The 14,432-nt window shown below is 42.1% G+C and overlaps 1 protein-coding gene across 1 annotated transcript in view; it reads right to left on the reverse strand.

Moving 5' to 3' along the window:
* LOC139546441 (probable G-protein coupled receptor 156) overlaps positions 1-14,432 on the reverse strand; it is a 31,263-nt gene that overhangs the window by 13,329 nt on the left and 3,502 nt on the right. Inside the window, exon 2 of the mRNA XM_071354815.1 lies at positions 3,852-4,004. Within this exon, the coding sequence (XP_071210916.1) occupies positions 3,852-3,968 (117 nt within the window). The 5' untranslated portion in view covers positions 3,969-4,004. The remainder of the gene's footprint in view (positions 1-3,851; positions 4,005-14,432) is intronic.

Consider the following 14,432-nt stretch of genomic DNA (forward strand, 5'->3'; position numbering starts at 1 on the left):
AGAAGATGCAAGTTTGGCTGCCGACCAAGTTGTCAGTGTGTTTACTAGGAAGATTTGCGTGCATCCATTAAAAGTCCATTCCTTCATATGTATCACAAAGACCACTTCTATGTGTTTGTGTGTGCTGGTGTGTGGTGGTGAACAAGAGCCAATAAAACTCTAGATATGGACATATCTGCCTGTAGCGAGTCAGAATCTTAACAAACAGAAATAATTACTAGCGGGTGAGGGCATTCACAGCTGACTGCTCAGACAAGCTCCAGCTAGCTGTTTTTACAAACTTCCACTCACCTCTGTGTGTGTATTCAGAAGGTGCAGCCGTGTCAAAGTCAGTATATTTTGTACTCACTCTTGTAGAGTGATCTGTGAGGGAATTTTGCTATGCCTAAGCATAAAGTTCTCCAGTCTCACTTTAGAGTGCCATTTACCATGGCTTGTCCCTGTGTCTTACTGCTAAGCTATACTGCAGCTTCTCTCAAAGGTAAAGTACATGGATGAATTAACCCTTAACATGACTGTCAGCTGAACCATGTATCTTTATGGTTGCCATTTATCCAATACCTTCACACTTTCTGTTCATATTATGTAGGAGTTCATAACACTGTTTTTGTTGTAGCCACAGAAGATTTACTGAGGATTTGACCAAATAACAAAGATATCGAAAAGCAGTGTGCCCATTTCAGATAATTTTATTCATGCAAAGATGATTAAATGTAATATTTTCACACACTATTTTTCAGATACAGATGCATATATTGGGGCAGGATTAGTAAGAAGCTACATGTTCAGTTTGTCATCATTCAATCGTAAAAGACATCACAATATACTCCAGCAAATGTGATTCCAGATTTCTGAGCAAGATACAATCTGTATACAGTATATACACTGAACAAACATATTAACGCAACATGTGAATTGTTGGTCCCATATTTCATGGGCTGAAAGAAAAGATCCCAGAAATGTTCCATACGCATAAAATGCTTATTTTTCTCAAATTTTGTGCACTAAATTTTACATCCCTGCTAGTGAGCATTTCTACTTTGCCAAGATGATCCATCCACCTGACAGGTGTGGCATATTAAGAAGTTCATTAAACAGTATGATCATTACACAGGTGCACCTTGTGTTGGGGACAATAAAAGGCCACTCTAAAATGTGCAGTTTTGTCACACAACACAATGCCACAGATGTCTCATGTTTTGAGGGAGTGTGCAATTGGCATGCTAACTGCAGGAATGTCCACCAGAGCTTCCTCCAAGCTTCCTCCATCGTTGTTTTTGAGGATTTGGCAGTACGTACAACCGGGGTTGGATTGATAAATGTTGGCTGGGTGAGGTTGTGAAATCTCAATCAGATTGTCTCCCGTAGAGATGATCAATGGTGCTGACATTTTATCAATGCCACAAAACCCAAGGTTGAAGTATGGGTAAAGTTTGTCAGTGAAGGTACAACCAGTAAACAAGTAGATACGAGACTTGGTATGAGCATCGTACAAGGAGACCTCACCCTCTTCATAGTCCACATTGACCCCTATCGTCTGGGGCTTCTTACTCAGGGAGAGGGGGGTAGAGTCTGTGATGCAGGCCTGGTAGACATTCCCTTTTCCCAGCTGGACAGTCCAGAGTCCATTCTCAGGCTTTGCTGCAATAACCTTTCTGTTGATGGACACTCTGGCCACTCCTTCACTCCAGAGAGTATTTCCCTTCACCTGCACCTCGTAGTAGAATCTCCCTGAGGAGAAGCCCTCCTTTCCCAGGACGCTGGAAATGTAGAAAAACATTTATGGGTTGCCAGGGAGGTTTTGTCTTCTACCAGCATGTCTTGCTTGTTTCGCATCTTCAGAGAGGAGAAGATTTGGGTGGGCAGTATCAAGGTCCAGACTTACATCTACTGACCACTGCTGTATCATCTTCAGCTCAGCATCACATAACCTCTTCACTTCCTTGTTCAGTGTCTCTTCAAACTGAGAGCCAGCCGTCCTCGCAGCGTTCCTCACAGTTCCGATATACTCAACACTCTGAATCCTGATCTCCGACCAGTCCTTGGTGGTTATTTTTGCTCAGGGATGGGAAGCTCTGGAGCAGGTGAAAGTAGTCCCTGGTGTGTGAGAGATGCTCTAGCTTAGAGCGTCACTGCTTTAGCTCAGTGATTTCCGTCTCCAGCTCTTTAATGAGCCCTTCAGCCTGCCTCTCAGCTGCTTTCTGCTTCTCCTCAAATCGCCTCAATAAGCTCAGCCTGGCTACTCTCAATAGAGCACATTAATTCTGTAAAGACCTGCAAGCTTTCCTTTATCTCTTCCTCTGCATTTATTTTGTTGGACTGTGCTGTTCCTTTAATCTCCTTAACGTTCTGCAGTCGACCCTGAATTATTTGCTTCACATCAACGTCAATCTTTTCCAGCTGAGCTTTCATGTCTCTACTTTCGTCCACTAGAGAGACGATGTTGTGGGCATTGTGGTCAGTCTCTGTGCAGAACTGACACACATATGTCTGGTCAGTCTTACAAAACTGCTCCAGAGGTCTATCATGCCTCTTACACAATCGTTCTTCAAGATTCCCCACAGGGTTGATCAGCTTGTGTTTCTTTAAAGCTGGGACATTCTTATGAGTCTCCAGGTGAGTCTCACAGTATGAAGCCTGACAATTTAGACAAGACTTCATGGCCTTGACCTTCCCTCCAATGCAGAAGTCGCAGTTTACTTCTCCACCGCTTGCTCCAAGTGGTTGGTGTCATTCCCTTGACCTGGTGCCCAGGGGCGATCAACCAGTTCAGAAATGAAAGTATTGACATTTAGCTCAGGTCTTTTGGGGAATGTGTGCTTACACAGTGGACACTGGCACATGACATTGGTTCTCCAGTATTCGTTGATACAAGCCATGCAGAAGTTGTGATCGCATGGGGTTGTGACTGGATTCTTGAAAACATTCAGACAGACAGAGCAATGGAACTGATCTTCAGACAGTACAGTGCTAAATGATGCCATGCCTGCAAACAAACAGAAAGTGAAATCAACTTTCCTGAATGAGTCAGAAATCTGTGTTATTTTAGCATTTACAAAATATGTACACTTACTGTATGTATTTCCTTCTCACTTATTTTATTTATTAAATAAACAATAAAGCAGGAATTTTAAACACAGAGCAAACAAGAGTAGCTGTGATACATAAGAACATGAGAAGATTTGTTCTTTCTCTTCCCACTGGGCACACACTGGTTGGGTTGAACCAACGTGGAAGAGACGTTGAGTGGAAGTCAGTGCCCAGTGGGTTCTTACCTGAGACGATGGGTGTTGTTGACTGATCTTTGTTTTGCTCTTGAATCCTGACGACTCCAAGTGCAGGAGACTTAGTGCTCAAAGAAATGTATAAGGAGAAAGTGTGTTTGGGTCCTCAACATTCATCTCTGCTGTTTAGTTTCATTTCAGCACCAGGCTCCTCCTGACACCACATTGAAATACATTGAGCTTCCTTTTCCATCTCTTAAAGGAGCAGATTACTTTTTATATGGGTGAACTCTCTACATACTTTTTTCACAGTTGTAATACAATTATGTCATAAAAATATCACAATGTTCACATGATATGTTATTAGTTTAGCTCATTAAATTGAAAAGAGATCATTTAGAAGGGTGTAACACCAACCTTACACCTGACCCTCCCACTGGGCACGGATGTCAATTCAACGTCTATTCCACGTTGGCACAACGTCATTTTATTGAAAAAACGTGGAAACAACATTGATTCAACCACTGTGTGCCCAGTGGGCTGACACTTTGGGCAATGGGCACAGAGGTCAATACAAAAGCAAGTGTTTGTGTGTGTGCATGTGCGTGTGCGTGTGCGTGTGTTTACCGTGCTGAGGGTACATAGTCTCTGCAGTATCTCCAGGCCCTTCTGTGTATTGACTCCAGGGTGGATGAGGCAGAGTCTGGAGTCACAGAAAGAGCTGCAGTTCCTCTCTGATTCCATGGCTGGACCCAGTCTGTCAGCCCTCACACACACATCCTGAGGAACAACACATAGCTGTCATTAACTGTTTCAACACACTACAATACTACATACAGACACTTACACGTAAACTGAGAGAAGAGATACAAACATATATTTAATACCATTCTTAAATGTGTTTAATAACACACAAACTCCTATTCTCTCTTCCCAGTCTCCCACCAGGGTAGAAATATTGAGTTTCACAATACACAGGAGTGCAGAAGTAATGCTAGATTTAAAAAACTATACCCAAGTCTCCTGCTACTATTTATTTTTATTTAGATTTATTTTATTTTGTTTATTTCGATTTTTAATCCAAGGCCCCCGTCCCTAGAGGAGGCCTTTTGCCTTTTGGTAGGCCGTCATAGTAAATAAGAATTTGTCTTAACTGACTTGCCTAGTTAAATAAATACATAAATAAATGAACTCAGCACACTGCGCAATGCTCACCACAGGGTGGAGCCATTACAAAAGTCCCAATCCCATCTAACAGGACAGGAATGGTGTTAGCAGCGGCCAGTCACACTGCTCATGGGAAGTGTAGTGTAATCTAAGGGGAAACACACTGACAGTGAACTTTGAAACACTAGATTCATATAGGAGTTTTCGGTAGGTAGGCAGAATGGAGTGTGAGGAAGGTAGCCTAGCGGTTAAGGGCATTGGGCCAGTAACTGAAAGGTCGCTGGTTGAATCCCTGAGCCGACTAGATGAAAAATCTGCCTCTGCCCCTCTGCTCCTGTAAGTCGCTCTGGATAAGAGCGTCTGCTAAATTACTGAAATGTAAATGTTAAATTAATGTGACAGTAAAAATTACACAGCTTTGTGAATAAGGGTAGATTGGACACAAGACAATTACCACAGAAACTTCAGGAAAGCTACTGGGAAAGGCAATGCTTAGAAGGCCACAGCGAGGTCTGACCAAACCCGACTAAGAGCACAGGATTTGGCCAATTGGAGAGGAAGATTGCATACTTCTGCTTGTCCTCAGTCTCTACAAAACAACACAGAGCTGAATGACATAATATATGACCACACTTCAGAGAGAAGCATTTAGATGTATGTGAGAGTGTATTTATTGTGCACTAGTTTCACTGTAATATCATACTGTTCTACGTGACTTACCCGGACACCACAGATGTTATTGAGCTTGACAGGTAACTTACAATGCAAGACAGTGGTCCTGCATATAAGTGAGTGGTCTGGTCCTTGACAAATAAACAACAAATAGATCCATAAACCAGAACATGCAGCAGCTAGAAGAACCATAGGATTATCTTAGGCGTTTTATGAGGTTACACCTGGGTTACACTGACATGTCGCTGATATAATTATTCACAATGGAACATGACAGTTGTGTGATAGTTGTGTGTATGTGCATATATGCGTGAGTGTGTGTGTATCTGTCTGTACCTGGGTCTCGATTAATGTGTTTATGTGTGTCCTAACTGACAATTGTGTGTGTGTGCTTTATGTGTCACTGTCTGTGTGCTGACTAAGACATCCCCAGGGCAGTGACTGTCTCTCAGTATCGATAGAGTCGCAGGCTGATGACAGGGTATGCTATTCTCACTATACTGTGTGACTTACATTGTTTTACTCACAGGTCTAGTGCAGTCAAAAAATGAGATTTTCCTGTGTTTTATATACACTCAGTGGCCAGTTTTTTAGGTACACCCATCTAGTACCGGGTCAGATCCCCTTGTAGACTTGAAGGGATGCACCTGGTCAGGAACAATGTTTAGAGATGCTGTGGCGTTCAAATGTTGCTCAATTGGTATCAAGGGACCTAACGTATGACAGGAAAGCATTCCCCACACCATTACACCACCGCCACCAGCCTGTACCGTTGACACCAGGCAGGATGGGACCATTGACTCATGCTGCTTATGCCAAATTCTGCCTGCTATCAGCATGACACAACAGGAAAAGTGATTTGTCGGACTAGGCAATGTTTTTCCACTCCTCAATTGTCCAGTGTTGGTGATCGCGTACCCACTGGAGCCGCTTCTTCTTGTTTTTAGCTGATAGGAGTGGAACCCGGTGTGGTCGTCTGCTGCAATAGCCCATTTGTGACAAGGACTGACGAATTGTGCTTTCTGAGATGCCTTTCTGCACACCACTGTTGTACTGCGCTGTTATATGCCTGTTTGTGGCCGCCTGTTAGCTTGCACCATTCTTGCCATTCTCCTTCGAACTCTCTCATCAACGAGTTGTTTTCACCCACAGGACTGCCGCTGACTGGATGTTTTTTGTTTGTGGCACCAATTTTGGTAAATCCTAGAGACTGTTGTGCGTGAAAAGCCCAGGAGGCTGTCCGTTTCTGAGATAATGGAACCGGCGCGCCTGGCACCGACGATCATACCAAGCGCAAAGCCGAGTAGGTCACTCGTTTTGACTATTCTAATGTTCAATCAAAGAGTAATAATGCTTCAACCCCTGTCTGCCTTTTTATACAGCAAGCTGTAAGGATCGACGCTGGAGACGAGAAGTAAGTACAGGGAGTGAACATTTACTGGGAAAACGGACATCAAATCAAAACAAGAACAGCGTCTGGACGGGGAATATAACGACAATAATGCTGACACGGGGGATCCAACTGAGGAACAGACAGATATAGAAGGGCAATCAACAAAGTAATGGAGTCCCGGTGAGTCCAATATTGAGCAGCTGTGCGTAATGACGTTGACAGGTGTGCGTAATGAAGGGCAGCCTGGCACCCTCAAGCGCCAGAGAGGGGGAGCGGGAGCAGGCGTGATAGTACCACACCCTCTAGGGGAACCACCTGGCATACCACCTGGGCAAGCCTGATGGGCCGGCCGAGGCATGGGCACTGGACAAGCTAGCTGAGGCGTAGAAGCCCGACGAACCGGCAGAGACGTGGGAGCCTGGCTAACCAGCTGACGATCCCACTAAGGTGTGGGAGCCTGATGGGCCGGCTGAAGCATGACGTGGGGTGGGCGTCTGCTGATCCAACTGAGGCAAGAGGACCTCTCGAGCCAGCTAAGGTGGGAAGCCCGCCGAGCTAGCTGAGGCACCCCCGGTTCCATCGGCAACGGCACCCGGACCTAAAGTCACCAACAAAACAAAAAACAAAAACCTCCCTGATGCTTCGTATAGTGGTGTCAGCATTCTGTATAGTGGTGTCAGCATTCTGTATAGTGGTGTCAGCATTCTCAGCTTCTACCCCCAAGCCATAAGACTGCTAAATAGATAACAAAATGGCTACACAGACTATCTGAGTTGACCCTTGTAATACATTTTTGCACTGTCTCTATGCACACTCAGAGGGCTGTACACACTCAAGCACACTGACACTCCAACACACACACAAACACTCACTCCATCATTTCCTCACACACATAATATGCACATACATTTATACTGACTCTACACACATGCACGCCCACTCACATACAATCATCATATACGCTGCTGCTACTATGTTTATTATATATCCTGATGCCTAGTCACCTTTCCCCTATACATATCTACCTCTATCACTCCAGTATCCCTGACCATTGTAAATACTGAAACTGACTGACTCTGTATATAGTATGCTTACGTACTTTCTCATATTCTTATTATGTTATGTTTTTGTTCTACCTTGTTATTTTTAGTATTACATTGTTATTGATTACTACATGGTTGGGTTTTGAGTTTACAAGAAATTGGCATTTCACTGTACTTGTGCATGTGACATTAAAAGCGTGAAACTAGGCCTCTTACTCAAACCCTTGTTATTTTTTTGTCTTATGTTGCACCTACCCCACATTCTCCAGGAAAATTGTTATCATGTTACTGAATGTATCCAGAGTATTTTCAGATTGCGATATCAACAAATGTGGCAAAAAGTACAGAAAATGTAAAATGCACATAAAATCAACAGTGTAACGTTTGGATTCGGTCGTGTGTCAGGTGAACCGTTGTGTTCTCACCTTTAGTTTTAAAAAGAATCACATAATCTCCAAACTGTTCCCTTTAATTGCTTCCCTGGTTATGCATACTGTATGCTTTCCATATTTCTTCTGTAAGAAACATTTCAATTTATCCCTATCCGTATAGGCCAATTCCCACGAGTATAGGGGTTACTAGACCAATACGAAACCTCTCTGCCAAAAACAGCTAGTTTTCAGTTCCCCCCACTCAGACCACTCCCAGACAGTACTAGCAAAATTCTTGATTGAGAAATTGCTCTTTGCTAAGAAGCTATTTTTGTAAATTTTTGACCATTTTAATTCTAAACAATCACAATAAGGTACTTAATTGTTACTCAGAAATGATTTGACACTGAGATTTTTTTAAAGTGGCTGCATTGGATCTTTAATCAGAGGTCTAGTGCCAGGATTGTTTTTCAATTTCAGTGGGTAAATAAGTTATCGACTAAAACAAGGATCATCAGAATGTACATGCTTCCTCTCTGGGCAACAACCCTCAACAACTACCAGTTAAAAGACACAAGTTACTATAATGCCACCAAAGCCTGTAAGCATACAAACAACCATGCCTTATATCAGACAGCATATGGTATAAGTCGTAATTAGGCCGATTAAGATGACATGAATTGTAGTTGTCTTGTCCAATGAACAATGACTTCTTCCGTTTCTTTTCTGGGGGTCTGAGAAATGCCTGTAGTTTCCTTCCTCGTATCCTTTCATCATTTTCCCAGTTTAGATCACAGCTTTGGGATTTCCTGCAGACACAACCGGGCCAAAGAGGCTTTCCACCGGTTTTTCAAAATATTCTCCATCAGTTTCAACCACGTTGAAAAGTGTGGCACCTTGACGAGGTCAACAAAGGTCAGTTAACACCTAACACGGAGTTCAGCATGAGCAATGCACATGAAACCCGATTCCAGCCCCGGCTGCAAGGTGACGGACATGTTTTGACAGTACACTGCATAATGGTTATAAGGTGTGTCTCTGTCTACATTTGTCCTGGACTCGGGCGGAGAAGACAACTTTACTGTAAGAGCTTATAGTTAGCCTCGTGACAACTTCACTAGTCACCTCACTCGGCTACATCCATTATGTTCACCTGTTAGATGATGTGCTATCATAATCAGTCAGAGATCAATGGCCAGTAGGACTGTCAGTGATAGGTGGCTATGTTTCTACTATTGTCCACCTTTTCAATAGAGAAATTATGTTTCATCCATTTATTGTCCCTGTCAGTTTGCCTGACCCAATCCCCTCTCTCCATTTAAGATTAGACGGGTGGCGCGGGAGCAATGGGTGAACTGCATGCGGTTAGCACAGCTGGACAAAGCCCGGCCAGTGTTCTGCAGGGGCAATATTGAAACATTCCACCTCACGCTGTAGTCCATTTAGCAATTTATTCTAAAGATGATCAAGTGTAAGAATGCAGTTATTGGCATTGCTTGCCCTTGCCAACGTGGAGAAAATGTATAGATTTGATTTTTGTTTAGGTTTTCTGCTTTCCCTCTTCGAAAACACATTTTTTCTAATAAAATCATCCTACTTTGGTTTAGCACCTTCTCTACATGATGTGGGCTTAGATCGTAGCTGGTGCAGAGTTAGTCTATCTTGTCTCTGCTTGTAGATATTGAAAGTGTTAACTTCATCCCCGGTCTCCCATACACATAAACATTAAATAAATTCCAGAATGTGTTTTACTTTAAACTGATTGAAAATAAGCATGTTTTCAAACAAACTGCTTTGTCTTATAATCCTCTGATAAAAAATATTTGAGAAAATAAAATGAGTGAAAAATATTAAAATCTCAAATAAAAACAATTAAATGTTCAATGCAGCCATTTTTATCTCAATATAAAATAATTTCTGGGTAACAATTGAGTACCTTACTGTGATTGTTTTAAATTAAAATGGTAAAAAAGAAACAAAAATAGCTTCTTAATAAAGAGCAATTTTGCAAGCAAAAATGTTGGCAGAACTCTCTGGGAGTGGTCTGAGTTGGGAGGGGAAAAATGAAAAATAGCTGTTATTGGCAGAGAGGTTTGGAACTCTCTTATTGGTCTATTAACTAATGTACCGCCTGGTGATGTCACCAAAACAGGCTGAAATTACAGGCAGTCTTTTCAAACAGCTCTTACATGCTGATCGAACCATCTCCGCGCATGAATCTGCCATTGTGCGCATGTTGATTTTGTTTATCCCCACCAGACGCGTTCATGACTCACAGGATAAAATACCAAAAACAACTATATTAATTTGGGGACAGGTCGAAACACACATGAAACATTCTTGGACATTTAGCTAGCTTGCTGTTGCTAGCTAATTTGTCCTTGTGAGATAAATATAATAAACTTGATGAATCTCTCCTCAATCATCTTTCTTTCTTCTTCTTCTCTTCTGTGGATTTTATATGGTGGTTGGCAACCAACTTTAAGGTGCATTACCGCCACTGACTGGAATGGAGCGTGGACCTCGCTCAGCTTTCACATCGTTTAATCACCCACGTGGGTATATGCTTGTAAAAATCAATGAGTAGAAAGAAGGATGAGACTTTCAGTAAGTTAAGCATCTAAAATAGAACCAAGTTCTATTTTAGCGCCTGGCTGTTGTAAGGATCGACGCTGGAGATGAGAAGCAGGTACAGGGAGTGAACATTTAATCACCACGGACAGGAACAGAATACAGACAGCGTCTGGACAGGGGAAACGGAAACGACAATAATGCTGACACGGGGATGAAACAGAGGAAACAGACAGATAGGGAAGGCAATCAAAACGTCCAGGTGAGTCCAATGTGCGCTGAGGCGCGTAATGATGGTGACAGGTGTGTGTAATGAAAGGTAGCCTGAGAGGGAGAGTGAGAGCAGGTGTGACAGTACCCCCCCTCCCCCCCTGGGTGAGCCTGACAAGCCGACCGAGGCATGGGAGCCTGGCGAGCGGGCTGAGGCATGGGAGCCTGACGATCCGGCTGAAGCGTGAAAGCCTGACGATCCTGCTGACGCGTGGGAGCCCGACGAGCCGGCTGAGGCGTGAGAGCCTGATGGGTCGGCTGAGGCATGATGTGGGATGGTAGCCCGATGAGCCGGCTGAGGCGTAGGAGCCCGACGAGCCGGCTGAGGCATGACGTGGGATGGGAGCCTGCCGACCCAACCGGGACAAGGAAACCTCTCGGGCCAGCTAAGGCGTGGAAGCCCGATGAGCCAACTGAGACACCCCCGGTTCCATTGGCGACAGCACCCAGACCCAAAGTCACCAACAAAACAAAAAACAAAAACCTCCCTGATGCTTCGTATAGTGGTGTCAGCATTCTGTAAGGATCGACGCTGGAGACGAGAAGCAGGTACAGGGAGTGAACATTTAATCACAACGGACAGGAACAGAATACAGACAGCGTCTGGACAGGGGAAACGGAAATGACAATAATGATGACACGGGGATGAAACAGAGGAAACAGACAGATAGGGAAGGCAATCAAAACGTGAAGGAGTCCAGCTGAGTCCAATGAGCGCTGAAGTGCGTAATGATGGTGGCAGGTGTGCGTAATGAAAGGCAGCCTGGCACACTCAAGCACCTGAGAGGGAGAGCAGGAGCAGGCGTGACAGCAATGCAGACCTCGCGAGCAGTTCGGATGAAAATATTGAATAATATGTACAGTACCAGTCAAAGGTTAGGACACACCTACTCATTCATGGGTTTTTCTTAATTTTTTACTATTTTCTACATTGTAAAATAATAGTGAAGACTTTAAAACTATGAAATAACACATATGAAATCATGTAGTAACCCAAAAAATTATAATTATATTTGAGATTCTTCAAAGTAGACACCCTTTGCCTTGATGACAGCTTTGCACACTCATGGCAATCTCTCAATCAGCTTCATGAGGAATGCTTTTCAAACAGTCTTGAAGGAGTTCCCACATATGCTGAGCACTTGTTGGCTGCTTTTCCTTTACTCTGCGGTCCAACTCATCCCAAACCATCTCAATTGGGTTGAGGTCAGGTGATTGTGGAAGCCAGGTCATCTGATGCAGCACTCCATCACTCTCCTTCTTGGTCAAATAGCCCTTACACAGCCTGGAGGTGTGTTTTGGGTCATTGTCCTGTTGAAAAACAAAAGATAGTCCAATATAGCGCAAACCAGATGGGATGGCATATCGCTGCAGAATGCTGTGGTAGCCATGCTGGTTAAGTGTGCCTTGAATAAATAAATCACTGACAGTGTCACCAGCAAAGCACCCCCACACCACCTCCTCCATGCTTCACGGTGGGAACCACACATTCGGAAATCAACTGTTCACCTACTCTGCGTCTCACAAAGACACGGGGGTGTGAACCAGAAATCTCAAATTTGGACTCATCAGACAAAACGACAGATTTCCACCAGTCTAATGTCCATTGCTCTTGTTTCTTGGCCAAAGCAAGTATTTTCTTATTATTGGTGTCCTTTAGTAGTGTTTTCTTTGCAGCAATTCAACCATGAAGGTCTCCTCTGAACAGTTGATATTGAGATGTGTCTGTTACTTGAACTCTGTGAAGAATTTATTTGGGTTGCAATTTCTGAGGCTGGTAACTCTAATTAACGTATCCTGTGCTGCCATCCTGTTAGAAGGTAACAGATAATTTTATTACAATGGTTAAAATGGATTTTCATTGTGTTCCATGGTGTTATTCGCCCCCTAGAGGAGCTTTCTGGTACTTAGAAAGACTGTACGCAAACAGGAAGTAGAGAATTCGTTCTGCACGCATAGAAGCAGCTAAAAACAACGCTGTCTTTCGGTGTAGTTATTTCTTGTCACGCTTCAGCCTCGGAAAATATTTGTTTGTAAGTTCGATTCAAGCATTTAGCTAGTGATGATAATCTTGTTATTGATAGAGTTGCTTACATATCAATGTTGGTTGGTTGCATTTACTCACACAAATTGCAATGCCTTTCATGTGTGCCGTCAGCTGTATTACTTTGCTCGTGCGTCATGCAAACGAATTATAAAATATACAATACTGTAGTTTTGTTACTGTTTCTAGTGTAATATGCTTTGTTATTCTACAGAGATGGTTGTACATTATTAGAGTAATTAAAGGAGTTAGCCAATTACCATATGAGTAACAATTAGCTATATGGTTTGGCATCATGCCAGATGCATGGTACCTTAGCACGTGCTTTGTATTTATGCAACTTTAAATGTATAATGTACAGCTACAGTATGTCGGTGTGAATTGAATACTAAAGTATATTATTTTCTGTATTTTGCAGTTTCACAACATAAACGTTTTTAATATATTCATTCAAGAAAAGACAGGCCTTGGGAGTTTTATTGAAGACTTAGTTGTTAGCTATCTGTCTAGTTTTGCATGGGAATGCAATTCAAGGGCAGAATATATCCTCTGCAGCAGATAATTGTATAATTGTATAATTTTTGTTTTTATTAAGCTAAATCAGAGTCCATATCATTTGGCTCAAAATAAAACAGAATATCAGAGTCTCTCAGATTAAAATTAATAGTTGTTTATTTTAAAATAAAATATTTTAACTCACTCCAAAATCTTCTGACATAACAATCCCAAAATAAATGGTCAAGAGTTTCTGGGTCACAACCACAAAATACACATTTATTATCAAAAGCTATTTTGAATCTGTTTATAATAAAGGTCTTCACAGGGTAGATTCTATGAATGAGTTTGTATGATACTTCTTTCACCTTATTAGATATACAATATTTGCTAGACAACAACGAGACTTTGTTCCAGTTCCCTTGTCCTAGGGCTGCATTCCAATACATTTTAGCAGAGGGAAAAGTAACATCTTGACATAGTTTTCTTATATACATGTTATTACATTTAGAGTTTAAAATTTCAATTCCTTCTAGCTGTATTGAGGCTACAAAATCCTCAACAGTTGCACTTGGAGTATTGTTATATTCTCCTAAAAGAAGAATAGCACCTTTAGGGACAGCTCTAACAACAATTTGATACTCCTCAGGAGAGAATGTAACATTGTGTGTTCTCCTGAATTCTGGATAATCATATAGTTGTCCATCATTATTCAATAATTGTTTAACCGAGATAATGCTGTTGTCAAACCAGTTCCGGAAAAAAATACTTGTTTTTATATTTATGCCTTTATTGTTTCCAAATTGTATATCTGTGTGGAGAAAAATTATGTTTGTACATGAGGTTCCAAGTTAGAAGCACTTGTTTATGAAAGTCAGCAAGCTTAATAGAGATCTCACCCACATCAAAGTTGCATTTAAGTAAGAATTCTAGACCCCAAAACTGTTGGAATATTAAATGAGGGATTATATTCCAAATGCAATCCTTATTTCTTAAATAGTATTGTATTCATTTGATCTTAAAGATTATATTAGAGGTGTTAAAATCCAGAGCATTCAACCCTCCCTCACTTTGGGTGCTACATATTACCGCTTTTATTAAATAATGAGGTTTGGTATCAACCATTTTAGTTATTGACAGAGGAACATCCAAGGCAAGGGAGATATAAACTAATCTGGACAG

Source organism: Salvelinus alpinus, chromosome 20 (assembly GCF_045679555.1).
Source record: "Salvelinus alpinus chromosome 20, SLU_Salpinus.1, whole genome shotgun sequence".
Classification (NCBI taxonomy): Eukaryota; Metazoa; Chordata; class Actinopteri; order Salmoniformes; family Salmonidae; genus Salvelinus; species Salvelinus alpinus.